The following is a 21,700-nucleotide window of genomic DNA, read 5'->3' on the forward strand; positions in this document are numbered from 1 at the left end:
CCTATCTCTGTAACCTCCTCCAACCACTACAACCCTCCCTAGCTCTGTAACCTCCTCTCACCCTACAACACTCCCTATCTCTGTAACCTCCTCCAGCCCATACAACCCTCCCTATCTCTGTAACCTCCTCCAGTCCCTACAACCCTCTCTATCTCTGTAACCTCCTCCAGTCCCTACAACCCTCCCTATCTCTGTAACCTCCTCCAGCCCCCACAGCCTTCCCTATCTCTGTAACCTCCTCCAGCCCCCACAGCCTTCCCTATCTCTGTAACCTCCTCCAGCCCCCACAGCCTTCCCTATCTCTGTAACCTCCTCCAGCCCATACAACCCTCCCTATCTCTGTAACCTCCTCCAGTCCCTACAACCCTCTCTATCTCTGTAACCTCCTCCAGTCCCTACAACCCTCCCTATCTCTGTAACCTCCTCCAGCCCCTACAACCCTCCCTATCTCTGTAACCTCCTCCAGCACCTACAACCCTCTCTATCTCTGTAATCTCCTCCAGCCCCTACAGCCTTCCCTATCTCTGTAACCTCCTCCAGCCCCTACAACCCTCCCAATCTCTGTAACCTCCTCCAGCACCTACAACCCTCTCTATCTCTGTAACCTCCTCTCGCCCCTATAACCCTCAGAGATCTCTGCGCCCTTCCAATTCCGGCCTGTTGAACATACTCTGATTTCCAACTTTGGCAGCCGTTCCTCCAGCTGCCTGGGGGCCTGAGCGCTGGAACCCCCCCCCCCCCCAACCTTTGTGCTTCTCGCTGTCTTCCCCTTGATTAAGATGCTCCTTAAACCCCCTCTCTTTGACCGAGCTTTTACTGACCTGTCCCTGATATCTTCTCAAGAACTCGGAGTCCAATCTTGCTCGATGAGGTGCCTGTGAAGCACTCTGGGATGTTTTAATACATTAATGGTGCTGTTTAAGTAGCAGCTGTTCATTACGTTCTTCCTTATGTTTGACATTTTGTACTGAGCTGTAGATTCTGTATCTGAGTTCAGCTGTTAGGGTCTGTAAAAAGTTGTAAATTTGTACATAACTGTATAAATATTCTGTAAAATTATAACCCAATTTTGGTTTAAAACTCTTGTCTTGGTTTTGGAGTCAAACACTTTTCCTGGTGAAGGCATTATCTCAGTCTTGAGGATAACCCTCTCCCTCTCTCTGTCTAACTCTGTGAGTGTGTTGTGTGTATATATGTTTCTCATTCTCTCTCTCTCTCTCTCTTTCCCAGTCTTGCTGTCTCTCTCTATCTCTGTCTCTTTGTCTCTCTCTCGTCTCTCTCTCTCTTTCTGTCTTTCTCTCTCTCTCTCTCTCGGTCTCTCCCTCTATCTTTCTCTCTCTCTGTCTCTTTCTCTCTTGGTCTCAGTCTCGGTCTTTCCCTCTCTCTCTCTGTCTCTCTCTCTCTCAGTCTCTGTCTTTCTCTCTCGGTCTCTGTCTCTCTCTCTCTTGCTCGGTCTCTCTCACTCTCTTGCTCTCTCTCTCTCTCTCAGTCTCGGTCTTTCCCTCTCGGTCTCTGTCTCTCTTTCTCTCTCGCTCGGTCTCTCTCACTCTCTTGCTCTCTCTCTCTCTCTCTCGGTCTCTGTCTCTCTCTCAGTCTCTGTCTTTCTCTCTGTCTCTCTCGGTCTCTGTCTCTCTCTCTCTCTCTCGCTCAGTCTCTCTCACTCTCTTGCTCTCTCTCTCTCTCTTGCTCTCTCTCTCTCTCAGTGTCTGTTTTTCTCTCTGTCTCTCTCTCTCGGTCTCTGTCTCTCTCTTTCTCTCTGTCTCTCTCTCTCTCTCGCTCGGTCTCTCTCACTCTCTTGCTCTCTCTGTCTCTCTTGGTCTCTCTGTCTCTCTCTGCCTCTTTCTCTCATTGAATGGGATTTTAAGACCTCGCTTGGGTGAGCCCACCTGAGACCAAAGGAGAATTCCGTTCCGCGAGCCGAGCCTTCCCTGATTCCGGAGCGGTTTAATTCCAGCCGTTGTCTCCATCTCCTCATCCCTGGCCAGAACATTCTGGCTATTCACGACGATGGGATCTTCTGGCCGCGCAGACAGTGCCGCTGCCCTGCTCCCCGCTGCCCCGCTGCCCGCTGCCCCGCTGCCCCGCTGTCCCGCTGCCCGCTGCCCCGCAGCCACGCTGCCCCGCTGCCCCGCTGCCCCGCTGTCCCGCTGCCCGCTGCCCCGCTGCCCCGCTGCCCCGCTGCCCCGCTGCCCGCTGTCCCGCTGCCCCGCTGCCCGCTGCCCGCTGCCCCGCTGCCCCGCTGCCCCGCTGCCCGCTGCCCCGCTGTCCCGCTGCCCGCTGCCCCGCTGCCCGCTGCCCCGCTGCCCCGCTGCCCGCTGCCCCGCTGTCCCGCTGCCCGCTGCCCCGCTGCCCCGCTGTCCCGCTGCCCGCTGCCCCGCAGCCACGCTGCCCCGCTGCCCCGCTGCCCCGCTGCCCCGCTGCCCCGCTGCCCCGCTGTCCCGCTGCCCCGCTGCCCCATTGCCCCGCTGCCCCGTTGCCCCGCTGCCCTGCTCCCCGCTGCCCCGCTGCCCCGCTGTCCCGCTGCCCGCTGCCCCGCTGCCCCGCTGTCCCGCTGCCCGCTGCCCCGCTGCCCCGCTGTCCCGCTGCCCCGCTGCCCCATTGCCCCGCTGCCCCGTTGCCCCGCTGCCCTGCTCCCCGCTGCCCCGCTGCCCCGCTGTCCCGCTGCCCTGCTCCCCGCTGCCCTGCTCCCCGCTGCAGGTTTCCGGGTGCTATGGGTTGGACACAATGGAAAATCCCACCGACAGCGGCGGGAGCAGGAGATCCTGTCACCAAAAAACACCGTAAGAAGTCTCACAACACCAGGTTACAGTCCAACCAGGTTGCACTTTAACCTGGAGACTTCTTACTGTGTTTACCCCAGTCCAACGCCAACATCTCCACATCATGACCAAAACACACCGGCAGGGAGGCCGGAGAATCCCACCTTCTATCCCTCGTGCTTTGAGTGAGATTCTCTGCCACATGTTTCCCACGACTGGCGCGTGATGATGGCACCTTCCGATCCTGCCGCTGTCGATGGGGAATCCACCCAGAAACCCACAGCAGGGAGGCAGCACTGTCAGCTGGACCAGAAAACCCCATCGTCATGAAAGCTGGAATGTTCCGGCCTCTGTCTGCACCTCACTCTGACTCTCTCTATCTCCAAATCTCTCTCTATCTCCAAATCTCTCTCTCTCTCTGTCTCCACCTCACTCCCTCTCTCTCTGCCTCCATCTCTCTCTCTCTCTGTCTCTGCCTCCATCTCTCTCTCTCTCTGTCTCCATCTCTCTCTCTCTCTCTCTGTCTCCATCTCACTCCCTCTCTCTCTGCCTCCATCTCTCTCTCTCTCTGTCTCCATCTCTCTCTCTCTATCTCTCTCTGCCTCCATCTCTCTCTCTCTCTCTCTCTGTCTCCATCTCACTCCCTCTCTCTCTGCCTCCATCTCTCTCTCTCTCTGTCTCCATCTCTCTCTCTCTATCTCTCTCTGCCTCCATCTCTCTCTCTCTCTCTCTCTGTCTCCATCTCACTCCCTCTCTCTCTGCCTCCATCTCTCTCTCTCTCTGTCTCCATCTCTCTCTCTGCCTCCATCTCTCTCTCTCTCTCTGTCTCCATCTCACTCCCTCTCTCTCTGCCTCCATCTCTCTCTCTCTCTCTCTCTGCCTACATCTCTCTCTCTCTCTCTGTCTCCATCTCTCTCTCTCTCTCTCTGTCTCCGTCTCACTCCCTCTCTCTCTGCCTCCATCTCTCTCTCTCTCTGTCTCCATCTCTCTCTCTCTCTCTGTCTCCATCTCTCTCTCTCTCTGTCTCCATCTCTCTCTCTGTCTCCATCTCTCTCTCTCTGTCTCCATCTCTCTGTCTCCATCTCTCTCCCTCTCTCTGTCTCCATCTCTCTCTCTGTCTCCATCTCTCTCTGTCTCTGTCTCCATCTCTCTCTCTGTCTCTGTCTCCATCTCTCTCTCTGTCTCCATCTCTCCCTCTCTCTGTCTCCATCTCTCTCTCTCTCTGTCTCCATCTCTCTCTCTCTCTGTCTCCATCTCTCTCTCTCTGTCTCCATCTCTCTCTCTCTCTGTCTCCATCTCTCTCTCTCTCTGTCTCCATCTCTCTCTCTCTCTGTCTCCATCTCTCTCTCTCTCTGTCTCCATCTCTCTCTCTCTGTCTCCATCTCTCTCTCTCTGTCTCCATCTCTCTCTCTCTCTCTGTCTCCATCTCTCTCTCTCTCTGTCTCCATCTCTCTCTCTGTCTCCATCTCTCTCTCTCTCTGTCTCCATCTCTCTCTCTCTCTGTCTCCATCTCTCTCTCTCTGTCTCCATCTCTCTCTATCTCTCTGTCTCCATCTCTCTGTCTCCATCTCTCTCTCTGTCTCCATCTCTCTCTCTCTCTCTGTCTCCATCTCTCTCTCTCTCTGTCTCCATCTCTCTCTCTCTATCTCTCTCTGCCTCCATCTCTCTCTCTCTCTCTCTGTCTCCATCTCACTCCCTCTCTCTCTGCCTCCATCTCTCTCTCTGTCTGTCACCATCTCTCTCTCTGCCTCCATCTCTCTCTCTCTCTCTCTCTCTGTCTCCATCTCTCTCTCTCTGTCTCCATCTCTCTCTATCTCTCTGTCTCCATCTCTCTGTCTCCATCTCTCTCTCTGTCTCCATCTCTCTCTCTCTCTCTGTCTCCATCTCTCTCTCTCTCTGTCTCCATCTCTCTCTCTCTATCTCTCTCTGCCTCCATCTCTCTCTCTCTCTCTCTGTCTCCATCTCACTCCCTCTCTCTCTGTCTCCATCTCTCTCTCTCTCTGTCTCCATCTCTCTCTCTCTCTCTGTCTCCATCTCTCTCTCTCTCTGTCTCCATCTCTCTCTCTCTCTCTGTCTCCATCTCTCTCTCTCTGTCTCCATCTCTCTCTCTCTCTGTCTCCATCTCTCTCTGTCTCCACCTCTCTCTCTCTCTCTGTCTCCATCTCTCTCTCTCTCTGTCTCCATCTCTCTCTCTGTCTCCATCTCTCTCTCTCTCTGTCTCCATCTCTCTCTCTCTCTGTCTCCATCTCTCTCTATCTCTCTGTCTCCATCTCTCTCTCTGTCTCCATCTCTCTCTCTGTCTCCATCTCTCTCTCTCTCTCTCTCTCTTTCCATCTCTCTCTCTCTCTGTCTCCATCTCTCTCTGTCTCCACCTCTCTCTCTCTCTCTGTCTCCATCTCTCTCTCTCTCTGTCTCCATCTCTCTCTCTGTCTCCATCTCTCTCTCTCTCTGTCTCCATCTCTCTTTCTCTCTGTCTCCATCTCTCTCTATCTCTCTGTCTCCATCTCTCTCTCTGTCTCCATCTCTCTCTCTGTCTCCATCTCTCTCTCTCTCTCTCTCTGTTTCCATCTCTCTCTCTCTCTGTCTCCATCTCTCTCTCTGTCTCCATCTCTCTCTCTCTCTGTTTCCATCTCTCTCTCTCTCTGTCTCCATCTCTCTCTCTCTCTGTCTCCATCTCTCTCTCTCTCTGTCTCCATCTCTCTCTGTCTCCATCTCTCTCTGTCTCCATCTCTCTCTGTCTCCATCTCTCTCTCTCTGTTTCCATCTCTCTCTCTCTCTGTCTCCATCTCTCTCTCTCTCTGTCTCCATCTCTCTCTCTCTGTCTCCATCTCTCTCTCTGTCTCTCTGTCTCCATCTCTCTCTCTCTCTCTATCTCCATCTCTCACTCTCTCTCTGTCTCCATCTCTCTCTCTCTCTGTCTCCATCTCTCTCTCTCTCTGTCTCCAACTCTCTCTCTCTGTCTCCATCTCTCTCTCTCTCTGTCTCCATCTCTCTCTCTCTCTGTCTCCATCTCTCTCTCTCTCTCTGTCTCCATCTCTCTCTCTCTGTCGCCATCTCTCTCTCTCTCTGTCTCCATCTCTCTCTCTATCTCCATCTCTCTCTCTCTCTCTCTGTCTCCATCTCTCCCTCTGTCTCCATCTCTCCCTCTCTCTGTCTCCATCTCTCTCTCTCTGTCTCCATCTCTCTCTTTCTCTGTCTCCATCTCTCTCTCTCTCTCTCTCTCTCTCTCTGTCTCCATCTCTCTCTCTGTCTCCATCTCTCTCTCTCTCTGTCTCCATCTCTCTCTCTCTGTCTCCATCTCTCTCTCTCTCTCTGTCTCCATCTCTCTCTCTCTCTCTGTCTCCATCTCTCTCTCTGTCTCCATCTCTCTCTCTCTCTCTCTGTCTCCATCTCTCTCTCTCTGTCTCCAACTCTTTTTTTTTCTCTCTCGATCATTCACTCTGTCTTTCTGCCCCACTCTCCATCTCTCTCACCCTGTCCTGCTGACCATCTCTCTCTCACCCTCTATCCCTCCGTCTCTGTCACTTGCCAGCTCGCTCTCTGTCTTTCTTGATCCTTCTCTCTCTCTCTGGTTCTCCCTCTGTCTCTCTTCTATTCGCTTTGCTGAAGATCTTGAAACAGGAAGTGGTTTTTTTCAAGTGCTCGGGCCGCTTCCTGCCGGTGTTACGTTGTGGGGTGGGGTGGGCGGCCTGACGAGTGGAGGGGCTTTCGTAAACGGTTGGCACTGACGGATTTCACGGCCCCGCTTTGTCGCAAGTCCAACAAGAGGCTGACCATTGGTGTTTTTGTCCCTGTCATTCTCTCTCCCGTCACTCCCTCTCTCTCTCTCTCTGCGTCTCTCACTTCCTGTCAAGTCGGAAATTGAAGTTCGCAAAAGGTAGCCGGTACCTGAATCCTTGGCCTGGTCCTCCCTTGCCTCAGCCAGTCTGTCCCCAATCTCAAGCCTGCCCACCTTGCCCTGCTTCCCCCCCTAGTGCCCCTTGCAAGATTACAAGAAAAGCGGTGGGCGATTCACGTTGGCAGAGGACGATTCAGAAAGAATCTGTGTGAAAGAGAAGAGGAAATGAGGGTGTGATAGGAAGGGGAAAGAGAGAGAGAGAGAGAGAAAGAGACAGTGAAGACAACTCCAGCAAGCGTTTCGGTGAGAGACCTGCTGGATGATACCAACACGGGCCTAACTCAGGCTTCAGGCCGATGTGGCCAAAGGGGCACCAGCCAATGTAGGCCCCAGGCCCAAGTATCGCCGGGCTGGATGACAGGACCACCCAGAGGGAGATCGCAAGTCAAGAAGTGATCGGTGTTTCCCACCGCATCACATCTACATCATGAAAAGACAGAAAGGAAAGAAGAAGATTAACACAAAGGAACGAGTGTTTGGCTGCGACCTTATCAGTCATCTCGAGGTATCGGGACAGGAGGGTAAGATAAGGGGGCCACACCTCCTCAATCTGTGAACTGATTACCCCCGAAAAGAGAGGGACTGAGAGACACCAGTGTGTGTACAGATATCTCCCTGAGAGAGAGGGACTGAGAGACACCAGTCAGTGTACAGATATCTCCCTGAGAGAGAGAGAGACTGAGAGACACCAGTCAGTGTACAGATATCTTCCTGAGAGAGAGGGACTGAGAGACACCAGTCAGTGTACAGATATCTCCCTGAGAGAGAGGGACTGAGATACAGGAGTCAGTGTGCAGATATCTCCCTGAGAGAAAGGGATTGAGAGACACCAGTCAGTGTACAATTATCTCTCAGAGAGAGGGACTGAGAGACATCAGTCAGTGTACAGATATCTCCCTGAGAGACAGGGACTGAGATACAGCAGTCAGTGTGCAGATATCTCCCTGAGAGAAAGGGATTGAGAGACACCAGTCAGTGTACAGGTACCTTCCTTTGAGAGAGACTGAGATACAGCAGTCAGTGTACAATTATTTTTCTGAGAGAGAGGGACTGAGAGACACCAGTCAGTGTACAGATATCACCCTGAGAGGGAGACTGAGAGACACCAGTCAGTGCACAGATATCTCCCTGAGAGGGAGACTGAGAGACACCGGTCAGTGTACAGATATCTCCCTGAGAGGGAGACTGAGAGACACCGGTCAGTGTACAGATATCTCCCTGAGAAAGAGACTGAGAGACATCACCAGTGCACAGATATCTCCCTGACAGAAAGAGACAGAGAGACACCCGTCCGTGTAATGATATCTCCCTTCGAAAGAGGGACTGAGAGACTCCTGTCGTTACACTGGGCGGCACAGTGTTAGTGTGGCATAGTCGCACTGTGGTGAGCACTGCTGCATTACAGCGCTGGGACCCGGGTTCAATTGCAGCCTCGGCTCACTGTCTGGGTGGAGTTTTCACATTCTCGCTGTCTCTGCGTGGGTTTCCTCCGGGTTCTCCGATTTCCCCCACACTCTGAAGATGCATGGGTTAGGTGGATTGGCCATGCTAAATTGCCCCGAGAGTCAGGAGGATTAGCAGGGTAAATATGTGGGGTTACAGAAACAGTGCCTGGGTGGGATAGTGTTCGGTTAGATGTGATGGGCCGAATGGCCTCCTTCTGCACTCTCAGGATTCTATGATTCTTTGATCTCCCTGAGAGAGAGGGACTGAGAGACACCAGTCAGTGTACAGATATCTCCCTGAGAGAGAGGGACTGAGAGAAACCAGTCAGGGTACAGATATCTCCCTGAGAGAGAGGGACTGAGAGACACCAGTCAGTGTACAGATATCTCCCTGAGAGAGAGGGACTGAGAGACACCAGTCAGTGTACAGATATCTCCCTGAGAGAGAGGGACTGAGAGACACCAGTCAGTGTACAGATATCTCCCTGAGAGAGAGGGACTGAGAGACATCAGTCAGTGTACAGATATCTCCCTGAGAGAGAGGGACTGAGAGAAACCAGTCAGTGTACAGATAACTCCCTGAGAGAGAGGGACTGAGAGACACCAGTCAGTGTACAGATATCTCCCTGAGAGAGAGGGACTGAGAGACACCAGTCAGTGTACTGATATCTCCCTGAGAGAGAGGAACTGAGACACCAGTCAGTGTACAGATATCTCCCTGAGAGAGAGGGACTGCGAGACATCAGTCAGTGTACAGATATCTCCCTGAGAGAGAGGGACTGAGACACCAGTCAGTGTACAGATATCTTCCTGGGAGGGAGGGACTGAGAGACACAAGGCAATGCACAGATATCTCCCTGAGAGAGAGGGACTGAGGGACACCAGTCAGTGGACAGATATCTCCCTGAGAGAGAGGGACTGAGAGACACCAGTCAGTATAGAGGCATCTCCCTGAGAGAGGGGGACTGAGAGACACAAGTGAGTGTACAGATATCTCCCTGAGAGATAGGGACTGAGAGACACCAGTCAGTGAACAGATATCTCCCTGAGAGAGAGGGACTGAGAGACACCAGTCAGTGAACAGATATCTCCCTGAGAGAGAGGGACAGGGAGACACCAGTCAGTGTACAGATATCTGCGTGAGAGAGAGGGACTGAGAGACACCAGTCAGTGTAGAGATATCTCCCTGAGAGAGGGGGACTGAGATACAGCAGTCAGTGTACAGATATCTCCGTGAGAGAGAGGGACTGTGAGACACCAGTCAGTGTATAGATATCTCCCTGAGAGTGAGGGACTGAGAGACACCAGTCAGTGCACAGATATCTCCCTGAGAGAGAGGGACTGAGAGACACCAGTCAGTGTACAGATATCTCCCTGAGAGAGAGGGACTGAGAGACATCAGTCAGTGTACAGATATCGCCCTGAGAGAGAGGGACTGAGAGAAACCAGTCAGTGTACAGATAACTCCCTGAGAGAGAGGGACTGAGAGACACCAGTCAGTGTACAGATATCTCCCTGAGAGAGGGACTGAGAGACACCAGTCAGTGTACAGATATCTCCCTGAGAGAGAGGGACTGAGATACAGCAGTCAGTGTGCAGATATCTCCCTGAGAGAGAGGGACTGAGAGACACCAGTCAGTGCACAGATAACTCCCTGAGAGAGAGGGACTGAGAGACACCAGTCAGTGTACTGATATCTCCCTGAGAGAGAGGAACTGAGACACCAGTCAGTGAACAGATATCTCCCTGAGAGAGAGGGACTGTGAGACATCAGTCAGTGTACAGATATCTCCCTGAGAGAGAGGGACTGAGACACCAGTCAGTGTACAGATATCTTCCTGGGAGGGAGGGACTGAGAGACACAAGGCAATGCACAGATATCTCCCTGAGAGAGAGGGACTGAGAGACACCAGTCAGTGTACAGATATCTCCCTGAGAGAGAGGGACTGAGGGACACCAGTCAGTGGACAGATATCTCCCTGAGAGAGAGGGACTGAGAGACACCAGTCAGTATACAGGCATCTCCCTGAGAGAGGGGGACTGAGAGACACAAGTGAGTGTACAGATATCTCCCTGAGAGATAGGGACTGAGAGACTCCAGTCAGTGAACAGATATCTCCCTGAGAGAGAGGGACTGAGAGACACCAGTCAGTGTACAGATATCTCCCGGAGAGAGAGGGACAGGGAGACACCAGTCAGTGTACAGATATCTCCGTGAGAGAGAGGGACTGAGAGACACCAGTCAGTGTATAGATATCTCCCTGAGAGAGAGGGACTGAGATACAGCAGTCAGTGTACAGATATCTCCGTGAGAGAGAGGGACTGTGAGACACCAGTCAGTGTATCGATATCTCCCTGAGAGTGAGGGACAGAGAGACACAAGTCAGGGTACAGATATCTCCCTGTGAGAGAGGCACTGAGAGACACCAGTCAGTGTAGAGTTATCTCCCTGAGATAGAGGGAGCGAGATACGCCAGTCAGTGTACAGACTTCTCCCTCAGAGAGAGACTGAGATGCAGCAGTCAGTGTACAGATATCTCCCTGAGAGAGAGGGACTGAGAGACACCAGTCAGTGTACCATTATCTCTCTGACAGATAGGGACTGAGAGACACCAGTCAGTGTACAGATATCTCCCTGAGAGAGAGAGGGACTGAGATAAACCAGTCAGTGCACAGATATCTCCCTGAGAGAGAGGGACTGAGAGACACCAGTCAGTGTACAGATATCTCCCTGAGAGAGGGACTGAGAGACACCAGTCAGTGTACAGGTATCTCCCTTAGAGAGAGACTGAGATGCAGCAGTCAGTGTACAGATATCTCCCTGAGAGAGAGGGACTGAGAGACACCAGTCAGTGTACAGATATCTCCCTGAGAGAGAGAGGGACTGAGATAAACCAGTCAGTGCACAGATATCTCCCTGAGAGAGAGGGACTGAGAGACACCAGTCAGTGTACAGATATCTCCCTGAGAGAGGGACTGAGAGACACCAGTCAGTGTACAGATATCTCCCTGAGAGAGAGGGACTGAGATACAGCAGTCAGTGTGCAGATATCTCCCTGAGAGAGAGGGACTGAGAGACACCAGTCAGTGTGCAGATATATCCCTGAGAGAGAGGGACTGAGAGACACCAGTCAGTGCACAGATATCTCCCTGAGAGAGAGGGACTGAGAGACACCAGTCAGTGTACAGATATCTCCCTGAGAGAGAGGGACTGAGAGACACCAGTCAGTGACAGATATCTCCCTGAGAGAGAGGGACTGAGAGACACCAGTCAGTATACAGGCATCTCCCTGAGAGAGGGGGACTGAGAGACACAAGTGAGTGTACAGATATCTCCCTGAGAGATAGGGACTGAGAGACACCAGTCAGTGAACAGATATCTCCCTGAGAGAGAGGGACTGAGAGACACAAGTCAGTGAACAGATATCTCCCTGAGAGAGAGGGACAGGGAGACACCAGTCAGTGTACAGATATCTCCGTGAGAGAGAGGGACTGAGAGACACCAGTCAGTGTATAGATATCTCCCTGAGAGAGAGGGACTGAGATACAGCAGTCAGTGTACAGATATCTCCGTGAGAGAGAGGGACTGTGAGACACCAGTCAGTGTATAGATATCTCCCTGAGAGTGAGGGACAGAGAGACACAAGTCAGGGTACAGATATCTCCCTGTGAGAGAGGCACTGAGAGACACCAGTCAGTGTAGAGTTATCTCCCTGAGATAGAGGGAGCGAGATACGCCAGTCAGTGTACAGATATCTCCCTTAGAGACAGACTGAGATGCAGCAGTCAGTGTACAGATATCTCCCTGAGAGAGAGAGACTGAGAGACACCAGTCAGTGTACAGATATCTCCCTGAGAGAGGGACTGAGAGACACCAGTCAGTGTACAGATATCTCCCTGAGAGAGAGAGGGACTGAGATAAACCAGTCAGTGCACAGATATCTCCCTGAGAGAGAGGGACTGAGAGACACCAGTCAGTGTACAGATATCTCCCTGAGAGAGGGACTGAGAGACACCAGTCAGTGTACAGGTATCTCCCTTAGAGAGAGACTGAAATGCAGCAGTCAGTGTACAGATATCTCCCTGAGAGAGAGGGACTGAGAGACACCAGTCAGTGTACAGATATCTCCCTGAGAGAGAGGGACTGAGAGACACCAGTCAGTGTACAGATATCTCCCTGAGAGAGAGGGACTGAGAGACATCAGTCAGTGTACAGATATCTCCCTGAGAGAGAGGGACTGAGAGAAACCAGTCAGTGTACAGATAACTCCCTGAGAGAGAGGGACTGAGAGACACCAGTCAGTGTACAGGTATCTCCCTTAGAGAGAGACTGAGATGCAGCAGTCAGTGTACAGATATCTCCCTGAGAGAGAGGGACTGAGAGACACCAGTCAGTGTACAGATATCTCCCTGAGAGAGAGAGGGACTGAGATAAACCAGTCAGTGCACAGATATCTCCCTGAGAGAGAGGGACTGAGAGACACCAGTCAGTGTACAGATATCTCCCTGAGAGAGGGACTGAGAGACACCAGTCAGTGTACAGATATCTCCCTGAGAGAGAGGGACTGAGATACAGCAGTCAGTGTGCAGATATCTCCCTGAGAGAGAGGGACTGAGAGACACCAGTCAGTGTGCAGATATATCCCTGAGAGAGAGGGACTGAGAGACACCAGTCAGTGCACAGATATCTCCCTGAGAGAGAGGGACTGAGAGACACCAGTCAGTGTACAGATATCTCCCTGAGAGAGAGGGACTGAGAGACACCAGTCAGTGACAGATATCTCCCTGAGAGAGAGGGACTGAGAGACACCAGTCAGTATACAGGCATCTCCCTGAGAGAGGGGGACTGAGAGACACAAGTGAGTGTACAGATATCTCCCTGAGAGATAGGGACTGAGAGACACCAGTCAGTGAACAGATATCTCCCTGAGAGAGAGGGACTGAGAGACACAAGTCAGTGAACAGATATCTCCCTGAGAGAGAGGGACAGGGAGACACCAGTCAGTGTACAGATATCTCCGTGAGAGAGAGGGACTGAGAGACACCAGTCAGTGTATAGATATCTCCCTGAGAGAGAGGGACTGAGATACAGCAGTCAGTGTACAGATATCTCCGTGAGAGAGAGGGACTGTGAGACACCAGTCAGTGTATAGATATCTCCCTGAGAGTGAGGGACAGAGAGACACAAGTCAGGGTACAGATATCTCCCTGTGAGAGAGGCACTGAGAGACACCAGTCAGTGTAGAGTTATCTCCCTGAGATAGAGGGAGCGAGATACGCCAGTCAGTGTACAGATATCTCCCTTAGAGACAGACTGAGATGCAGCAGTCAGTGTACAGATATCTCCCTGAGAGAGAGAGACTGAGAGACACCAGTCAGTGTACAGATATCTCCCTGAGAGAGGGACTGAGAGACACCAGTCAGTGTACAGATATCTCCCTGAGAGAGAGAGGGACTGAGATAAACCAGTCAGTGCACAGATATCTCCCTGAGAGAGAGGGACTGAGAGACACCAGTCAGTGTACAGATATCTCCCTGAGAGAGGGACTGAGAGACACCAGTCAGTGTACAGGTATCTCCCTTAGAGAGAGACTGAAATGCAGCAGTCAGTGTACAGATATCTCCCTGAGAGAGAGGGACTGAGAGACACCAGTCAGTGTACAGATATCTCCCTGAGAGAGAGGGACTGAGAGACACCAGTCAGTGTACAGATATCTCCCTGAGAGAGAGGGACTGAGAGACATCAGTCAGTGTACAGATATCTCCCTGAGAGAGAGGGACTGAGAGAAACCAGTCAGTGTACAGATAACTCCCTGAGAGAGAGGGACTGAGAGACACCAGTCAGTGTACAGATATCTCCCTGAGAGAGAGGGACTGAGAGACACCAGTCAGTGTACTGATATCTCCCTGAGAGAGAGGAACTGAGACACCAGTGAGTGTACAGATATCTCCCTGAGAGAGAGGGACTGCGAGACATCAGTCAGTGTACAGATATCTCCCTGAGAGAGAGGGACTGAGACACCAGTCAGTGTACAGATATCTTCCTGGGAGGGAGGGACTGAGAGACACAAGGCAATGCACAGATATCTCCCTGAGAGAGAGGGACTGAGGGACACCAGTCAGTGGACAGATATCTCCCTGAGAGAGAGGGACTGAGAGACACCAGTCAGTATAGAGGCATCTCCCTGAGAGAGGGGGACTGAGAGACACAAGTGAGTGTACAGATATCTCCCTGAGAGATAGGGACTGAGAGACACCAGTCAGTGAACAGATATCTCCCTGAGAGAGAGGGACTGAGAGTCACCAGTCAGTGAACAGATATCTCCCTGAGAGAGAGGGACAGGGAGACACCAGTCAGTGTACAGATATCTCCGTGAGAGAGAGGGACTGAGAGACACCAGTCAGTGTAGAGATATCTCCCTGAGAGAGGGGGACTGAGATACAGCAGTCAGTGTACAGATATCTCCGTGAGAGAGAGGGACTGTGAGACACCAGTCAGTGTATAGATATCTCCCTGAGAGTGAGGGACTGAGAGACACCAGTCAGTGCACAGATATCTCCCTGAGAGAGAGGGACTGAGAGACACCAGTCAGTGTACAGATATCTCCCTGAGAGAGAGGGACTGAGAGACATCAGTCAGTGTACAGATATCGCCCTGAGAGAGAGGGACTGAGAGAAACCAGTCAGTGTACAGATAACTCCCTGAGAGAGAGGGACTGAGAGACACCAGTCAGTGTACAGATATCTCCCTGAGAGAGAGGGACTGAGAGACACCAGTCAGTGTACAGATATCTCCCTGAGAGAGAGGGACTGAGAGACACCAGTCAGTGTACAGATATCTCCCTGAGAGAGAGGGACTGAGAGACACCAGTCAGTGTACAGATATCTCCCTGAGAGAGAGGGACTGAGAGACATCAGTCAGTGTACAGATATCTCCCTGAGAGAGAGGGACTGAGAGAAACCAGTCAGTGTACAGATAACTCCCTGAGAGAGAGGGACTGAGAGACACCAGTCAGTGTACAGATATCTCCCTGAGAGAGAGGGACTGAGAGACACCAGTCAGTGTACTGATATCTCCCTGAGAGAGAGGAACTGAGACACCAGTCAGTGTACAGATATCTCCCTGAGAGAGAGGGACTGCGAGACATCAGTCAGTGTACAGATATCTCCCTGAGAGAGAGGGACTGAGACACCAGTCAGTGTACAGATATCTTCCTGGGAGGGAGGGACTGAGAGACACAAGGCAATGCACAGATATCTCCCTGAGAGAGAGGGACTGAGGGACACCAGTCAGTGGACAGATATCTCCCTGAGAGAGAGGGACTGAGAGACACCAGTCAGTGTACAGATATCTCCCTGAGAGAGAGGGACTGAGAGACACCAGTCAGTGTACAGATATCTCCCTGAGAGAGAGGGACTGAGAGACACAAGTGAGTGTACAGATATCTCCCTGAGAGATAGGGACTGAGAGACTCCAGTCAGTGAACAGATATCTCCCTGAGAGAGAGGGACTGAGAGACACCAGTCAGTGTACAGATATCTCCCGGAGAGAGAGGGACAGGGAGACACCAGTCAGTGTACAGATATCTCCGTGAGAGAGAGGGACTGAGAGACACCAGTCAGTGTATAGATATCTCCCTGAGAGAGAGGGACTGAGATACAGCAGTCAGTGTACAGATATCTCCGTGAGAGAGAGGGACTGTGAGACACCAGTCAGTGTATCGATATCTCCCTGAGAGTGAGGGACAGAGAGACACAAGTCAGGGTACAGATATCTCCCTGAGAGAGAGGGACTGAGAGACACCAGTCAGTGTACCATTATCTCTCTGACAGATAGGGACTGAGAGACACCAGTCAGTGTACAGATATCTCCCTGAGAGAGAGAGGGACTGAGATAAACCAGTCAGTGCACAGATATCTCCCTGAGAGAGAGGGACTGAGAGACACCAGTCAGTGTACAGATATCTCCCTGAGAGAGGGACTGAGAGACACCAGTCAGTGTACAGGTATCTCCCTTAGAGAGAGACTGAGATGCAGCAGTCAGTGTACAGATATCTCCCTGAGAGAGAGGGACTGAGAGACACCAGTCAGTATAGAGGCATCTCCCTGAGAGAGGGGGACTGAGAGACACAAGTGAGTGTACAGATATCTCCCTGAGAGATAGGGACTGAGAGACACCAGTCAGTGAACAGATATCTCCCTGAGAGAGAGGGACTGAGAGACACCAGTCAGTGAACAGATATCTCCCTGAGAGAGAGGGACAGGGAGACACCAGTCAGTGTACAGATATCTCCGTGAGAGAGAGGGACTGAGAGACACCAGTCAGTGTAGAGATATCTCCCTGAGAGAGGGGGACTGAGATACAGCAGTCAGTGTACAGATATCTCCGTGAGAGAGAGGGACTGTGAGACACCAGTCAGTGTATAGATATCTCCCTGAGAGTGAGGGACTGAGAGACACCAGTCAGTGCACAGATATCTCCCTGAGAGAGAGGGACTGAGAGACACCAGTCAGTGTACAGATATCTCCCTGAGAGAGAGGGACTGAGAGACATCAGTCAGTGTACAGATATCGCCCTGAGAGAGAGGGACTGAGAGAAACCAGTCAGTGTACAGATAACTCCCTGAGAGAGAGGGACTGAGAGACACCAGTCAGTGTACAGATATCTCCCTGAGAGAGAGGGACTGAGAGACACCAGTCAGTGTACAGATATCTCCCTGAGAGAGAGGGACTGAGAGACACCAGTCAGTGTACAGATATCTCCCTGAGAGAGAGGGACTGAGAGACACCAGTCAGTGTACAGATATCTCCCTGAGAGAGAGGGACTGAGAGACATCAGTCAGTGTACAGATATCTCCCTGAGAGAGAGGGACTGAGAGAAACCAGTCAGTGTACAGATAACTCCCTGAGAGAGAGGGACTGAGAGACACCAGTCAGTGTACAGATATCTCCCTGAGAGAGAGGGACTGAGAGACACCAGTCAGTGTACTGATATCTCCCTGAGAGAGAGGAACTGAGACACCAGTCAGTGTACAGATATCTCCCTGAGAGAGAGGGACTGCGAGACATCAGTCAGTGTACAGATATCTCCCTGAGAGAGAGGGACTGAGACACCAGTCAGTGTACAGATATCTTCCTGGGAGTGAGGGACTGAGAGACACAAGGCAATGCACAGATATCTCCCTGAGAGAGAGGGACTGAGGGACACCAGTCAGTGGACAGATATCTCCCTGAGAGAGAGGGACTGAGAGACACCAGTCAGTGTACAGATATCTCCCTGAGAGAGAGGGACTGAGAGACACCAGTCAGTGTACAGATATCTCCCTGAGAGAGAGGGACTGAGAGACACAAGTGAGTGTACAGATATCTCCCTGAGAGATAGGGACTGAGAGACTCCAGTCAGTGAACAGATATCTCCCTGAGAGAGAGGGACTGAGAGACACCAGTCAGTGTACAGATATCTCCCGGAGAGAGAGGGACAGGGAGACACCAGTCAGTGTACAGATATCTCCGTGAGAGAGAGGGACTGAGAGACACCAGTCAGTGTATAGATATCTCCCTGAGAGAGAGGGACTGAGATACAGCAGTCAGTGTACAGATATCTCCGTGAGAGAGAGGGACTGTGAGACACCAGTCAGTGTATCGATATCTCCCTGAGAGTGAGGGACAGAGAGACACAAGTCAGGGTACAGATATCTCCCTGAGAGAGAGGGACTGAGAGACACCAGTCAGTGTACCATTATCTCTCTGACAGATAGGGACTGAGAGTCACCAGTCAGTGTACAGGTATCTCCCTGAGAGAGAGAGGGACTGAGATAAACCAGTCAGTGCACAGATATCTCCCTGAGAGAGAGGGACTGAGAGACACCAGTCAGTGTACAGATATCTCCCTGAGAGAGGGACTGAGAGACACCAGTCAGTGTACAGGTATCTCCCTTAGAGAGAGACTGAGATGCAGCAGTCAGTGTACAGATATCTCCCTGAGAGAGAGGGACTGAGAGACACCAGTCAGTGTACAGATATCTCCCTGAGAGAGAGAGGGACTGAGATAAACCAGTCAGTGCACAGATATCTCCCTGAGAGAGAGGGACTGAGAGACACCAGTCAGTGTACAGATATCTCCCTGAGAGAGGGACTGAGAGACACCAGTCAGTGTACAGATATCTCCCTGAGAGAGAGGGACTGAGATACAGCACTCAGTGTGCAGATATCTCCCTGAGAGAGAGGGACTGAGAGACACCAGTCAGTGTGCAGATATATCCCTGAGAGAGAGGGACTGAGAGACACCAGTCAGTGCACAGATATCTCCCTGAGAGAGAGGGACTGAGAGACACCAGTCAGTGTCCAGATATCTCCCTGAGAGAGAGGGACTGAGAGACACCAGTCAGTGACAGATATCTCCCTGAGAGAGAGGGACTGAGAGACACCAGTCAGTATACAGGCATCTCCCTGAGAGAGGGGGACTGAGAGACACAAGTGAGTGTACAGATATCTCCCTGAGAGATAGGGACTGAGAGACACCAGTCAGTGAACAGATATCTCCCTGAGAGAGAGGGACTGAGAGACACAAGTCAGTGAACAGATATCTCCCTGAGAGAGAGGGACAGGGAGACACCAGTCAGTGTACAGATATCTCCGTGAGAGAGAGGGACTGAGAGACACCAGTCAGTGTATAGATATCTCCCTGAGAGAGAGGGACTGAGATACAGCAGTCAGTGTACAGATATCTCCGTGAGGGAGAGGGACTGTGAGACACCAGTCAGTGTATAGATATCTCCCTGAGAGTGAGGGACAGAGAGACACAAGTCAGGGTACAGATATCTCCCTGTGAGAGAGGCACTGGGAGACACCAGTCAGTGTAGAGTTATCTCCCTGAGATAGAGGGAGCGAGATACGCCAGTCAGTGTACAGATATCTCCCTTAGAGAGAGACTGAGATGCAGCAGTCAGTGTACAGATATCTCCCTGAGAGAGAGGGACTGAGAGACACCAGTCAGTGTACCATTATCTCTCTGACAGATAGGGACTGAGAGACACCAGTCAGTGTACAGATATCTCCCTGAGAGAGAGAGGGACTGAGATAAACCAGTCAGTGCACAGATATCTCCCTGAGAGAGAGGGACTGAGAGACACCAGTCAGTGTACAGATATCTCCCTGAGAGAGGGACTGAGAGACACCAGTCAGTGTACAGGTATCTCCCTTACAGAGAGACTGAAATGCAGCAGTCAGTGTACAGATATCTCCCTGAGAGAGAGGGACTGAGAGACACCAGTCAGTGTACAGATATCTCCCTGAGAGAGAGGGACTGAGAGACACCAGTCAGTGTATAGATATCTCCCTGAGAGAGAGGGACTGAGATACAGCAGTCAGTGTACAGATATCTCCGTGAGAGAGAGGGACTGTGAGACACCAGTCAGTGTATAGATATCTCCCTGAGAGTGAGGGACTGAGAGACACCAGTCAGTGCACAGATATCTCCCTGAGAGAGAGGGACTGAGAGACACCAGTCAGTGTACAGATATCTCCCTGAGAGAGAGGGACTGAGAGACATCAGTCAGTGTACAGATATCGCCCTGAGAGAGAGGGACTGAGAGAAACCAGTCAGTGTACAGATAACTCCCTGAGAGAGAGGGACTGAGAGACACCAGTCAGTGTACAGATATCTCCCTGAGAGAGGGACTGAGAGACACCAGTCAGTGTACAGATATCTCCCTGAGAGAGAGGGACTGAGATACAGCAGTCAGTGTGCAGATATCTCCCTGAGAGAGAGGGACTGAGAGACACCAGTCAGTGTGAAGATATCTCCCTGAGAGAGAGGGACTGAGAGACACCAGTCAGTGCACAGATAACTCCCTGAGAGAGAGGGACTGAGAGACACCAGTCAGTGTACTGATATCTCCCTGAGAGAGAGGAACTGAGACACCAGTCAGTGAACAGATATCTCCCTGAGAGAGAGGGACTGTGAGACATCAGTCAGTGTACAGATATCTCCCTGAGAGAGAGGGACTGAGACACCAGTCAGTGTACAGATATCTTCCTGGGAGGGAGGAACTGAGAGACACTAGGCAATGCACAGATATCTCCCTGAGAGAGAGGGACTGAGAGACACCAGTCAGTGTACAGATATCTCCCTGAGAGAGAGGGACTGAGGGACACCAGTCAGTGGACAGATATCTCCCTGAGAGAGAGGGACTGAGAGACACCAGTCAGTATACAGTCATCTCCCTGAGACAGGGGGACTGAGACACACAAGTGAGTGTACAGATATCTCCCTGAGAGATAGGGACTGAGAGACTCCAGTCAGTGAACAGATATCTCCCTGAGAGAGAGGGACTGAGAGACACCAGTCAGTGTACAGATATCTCCCGGAGAGAGAGGGACAGGGAGACAACAGTCAGTGTACAGATATCTCCGTGAGAGAGAGGGACTGAGAGACACCAGTCAGTGTATAGATATCTCCCTGAGAGAGAGGGACTGAGATACAGCAGTCAGTGTACAGATATCTCCGTGAGAGAGAGGGACTGTGAGACACCAGTCAGTGTATAGATATCTCCCTGAGAGTGAGGGACAGAGAGACACAAGTCAGGGTACAGATATCTCCCTGTGAGAGAGGCACTGAGAGACACCAGTCAGTGTAGAGTTATCTCCCTGAGATAGAGGGAGCGAGATACGCCAGTCAGTGTACAGATATCTCCCTTAGAGAGAGACTGAGATGCAGCAGTCAGTGTACAGATATCTCCCTGAGAGAGAGGGACTGAGAGACACCAGTCAGTGTACCATTATCTCTTTGACAGATAGGGACTGAGAGACACCAGTCAGTGTACAGATATCTCCCTGAGAGAGAGAGGGACTGAGATAAACCAGACAGTGCACAGATATCTCCCTGAGAGAGAGGGACTGAGAGACACCAGTCAGTGTACAGATATCTCCCTGAGAGAGGGACTGAGAGACACCAGTCAGTGTACAGGTATCTCCCTTAGAGAGAGACTGAGATGCAGCAGTCAGTGTACAGATATCTCCCTGAGAGAGAGGGACTGAGAGACACCAGTCAGTGTACAGATATCTCCCTGAGAGAGAGAGGGACTGAGATAAACCAGTCAGTGCACAGATATCTCCCTGAGAGAGAGGGACTGAGAGACACCAGTCAGTGTACAGATATCTCCCTGAGAGAGGGACTGAGAGACACCAGTCAGTGTACAGATATCTCCCTGAGAGAGAGGGACTGAGATACAGCACTCAGTGTGCAGATATCTCCCTGAGAGAGAGGGACTGAGAGACACCAGTCAGTGTGCAGATATATCCCTGAGAGAGAGGGACTGAGAGACACCAGTCAGTGCACAGATATCTCCCTGAGAGAGAGGGACTGAGAGACACCAGTCAGTGTACAGATATCTCCCTGAGAGAGAGGGACTGAGAGACACCAGTCAGTGACAGATATCTCCCTGAGAGAGAGGGACTGAGAGACACCAGTCAGTATACAGGCATCTCCCTGAGAGAGGGGGACTGAGAGACACAAGTGAGTGTACAGATATCTCCCTGAGAGATAGGGACTGAGAGACACCAGTCAGTGAACAGATATCTCCCTGAGAGAGAGGGAC

The 21,700-nt window shown here is 51.8% G+C and overlaps 1 protein-coding gene across 2 annotated transcripts in view; it reads left to right on the top strand.

The window, feature by feature from the left end:
• Positions 1-6,448: 6,448 nt before the first annotated feature.
• The window catches only part of LOC144486459 (uncharacterized), a 124,996-nt gene continuing 109,744 nt past the window's right edge, over positions 6,449-21,700 (top strand). The window contains exon 1 of one of the 2 annotated variants that reach the window (XM_078204492.1): positions 6,449-7,178. In XM_078204492.1, coding sequence (XP_078060618.1) covers positions 7,085-7,178 — 94 coding nt within the window. In that variant the 5' untranslated portion in view covers positions 6,449-7,084. The remainder of the gene's footprint in view (positions 7,179-21,700) is intronic. The other variant, XM_078204493.1, reaches the window with a different exon arrangement.

This window comes from Mustelus asterias, unplaced genomic scaffold (genome assembly GCF_964213995.1).
Source record: "Mustelus asterias unplaced genomic scaffold, sMusAst1.hap1.1 HAP1_SCAFFOLD_348, whole genome shotgun sequence".
NCBI lineage: Eukaryota > Metazoa > Chordata > Chondrichthyes > Carcharhiniformes > Triakidae > Mustelus > Mustelus asterias.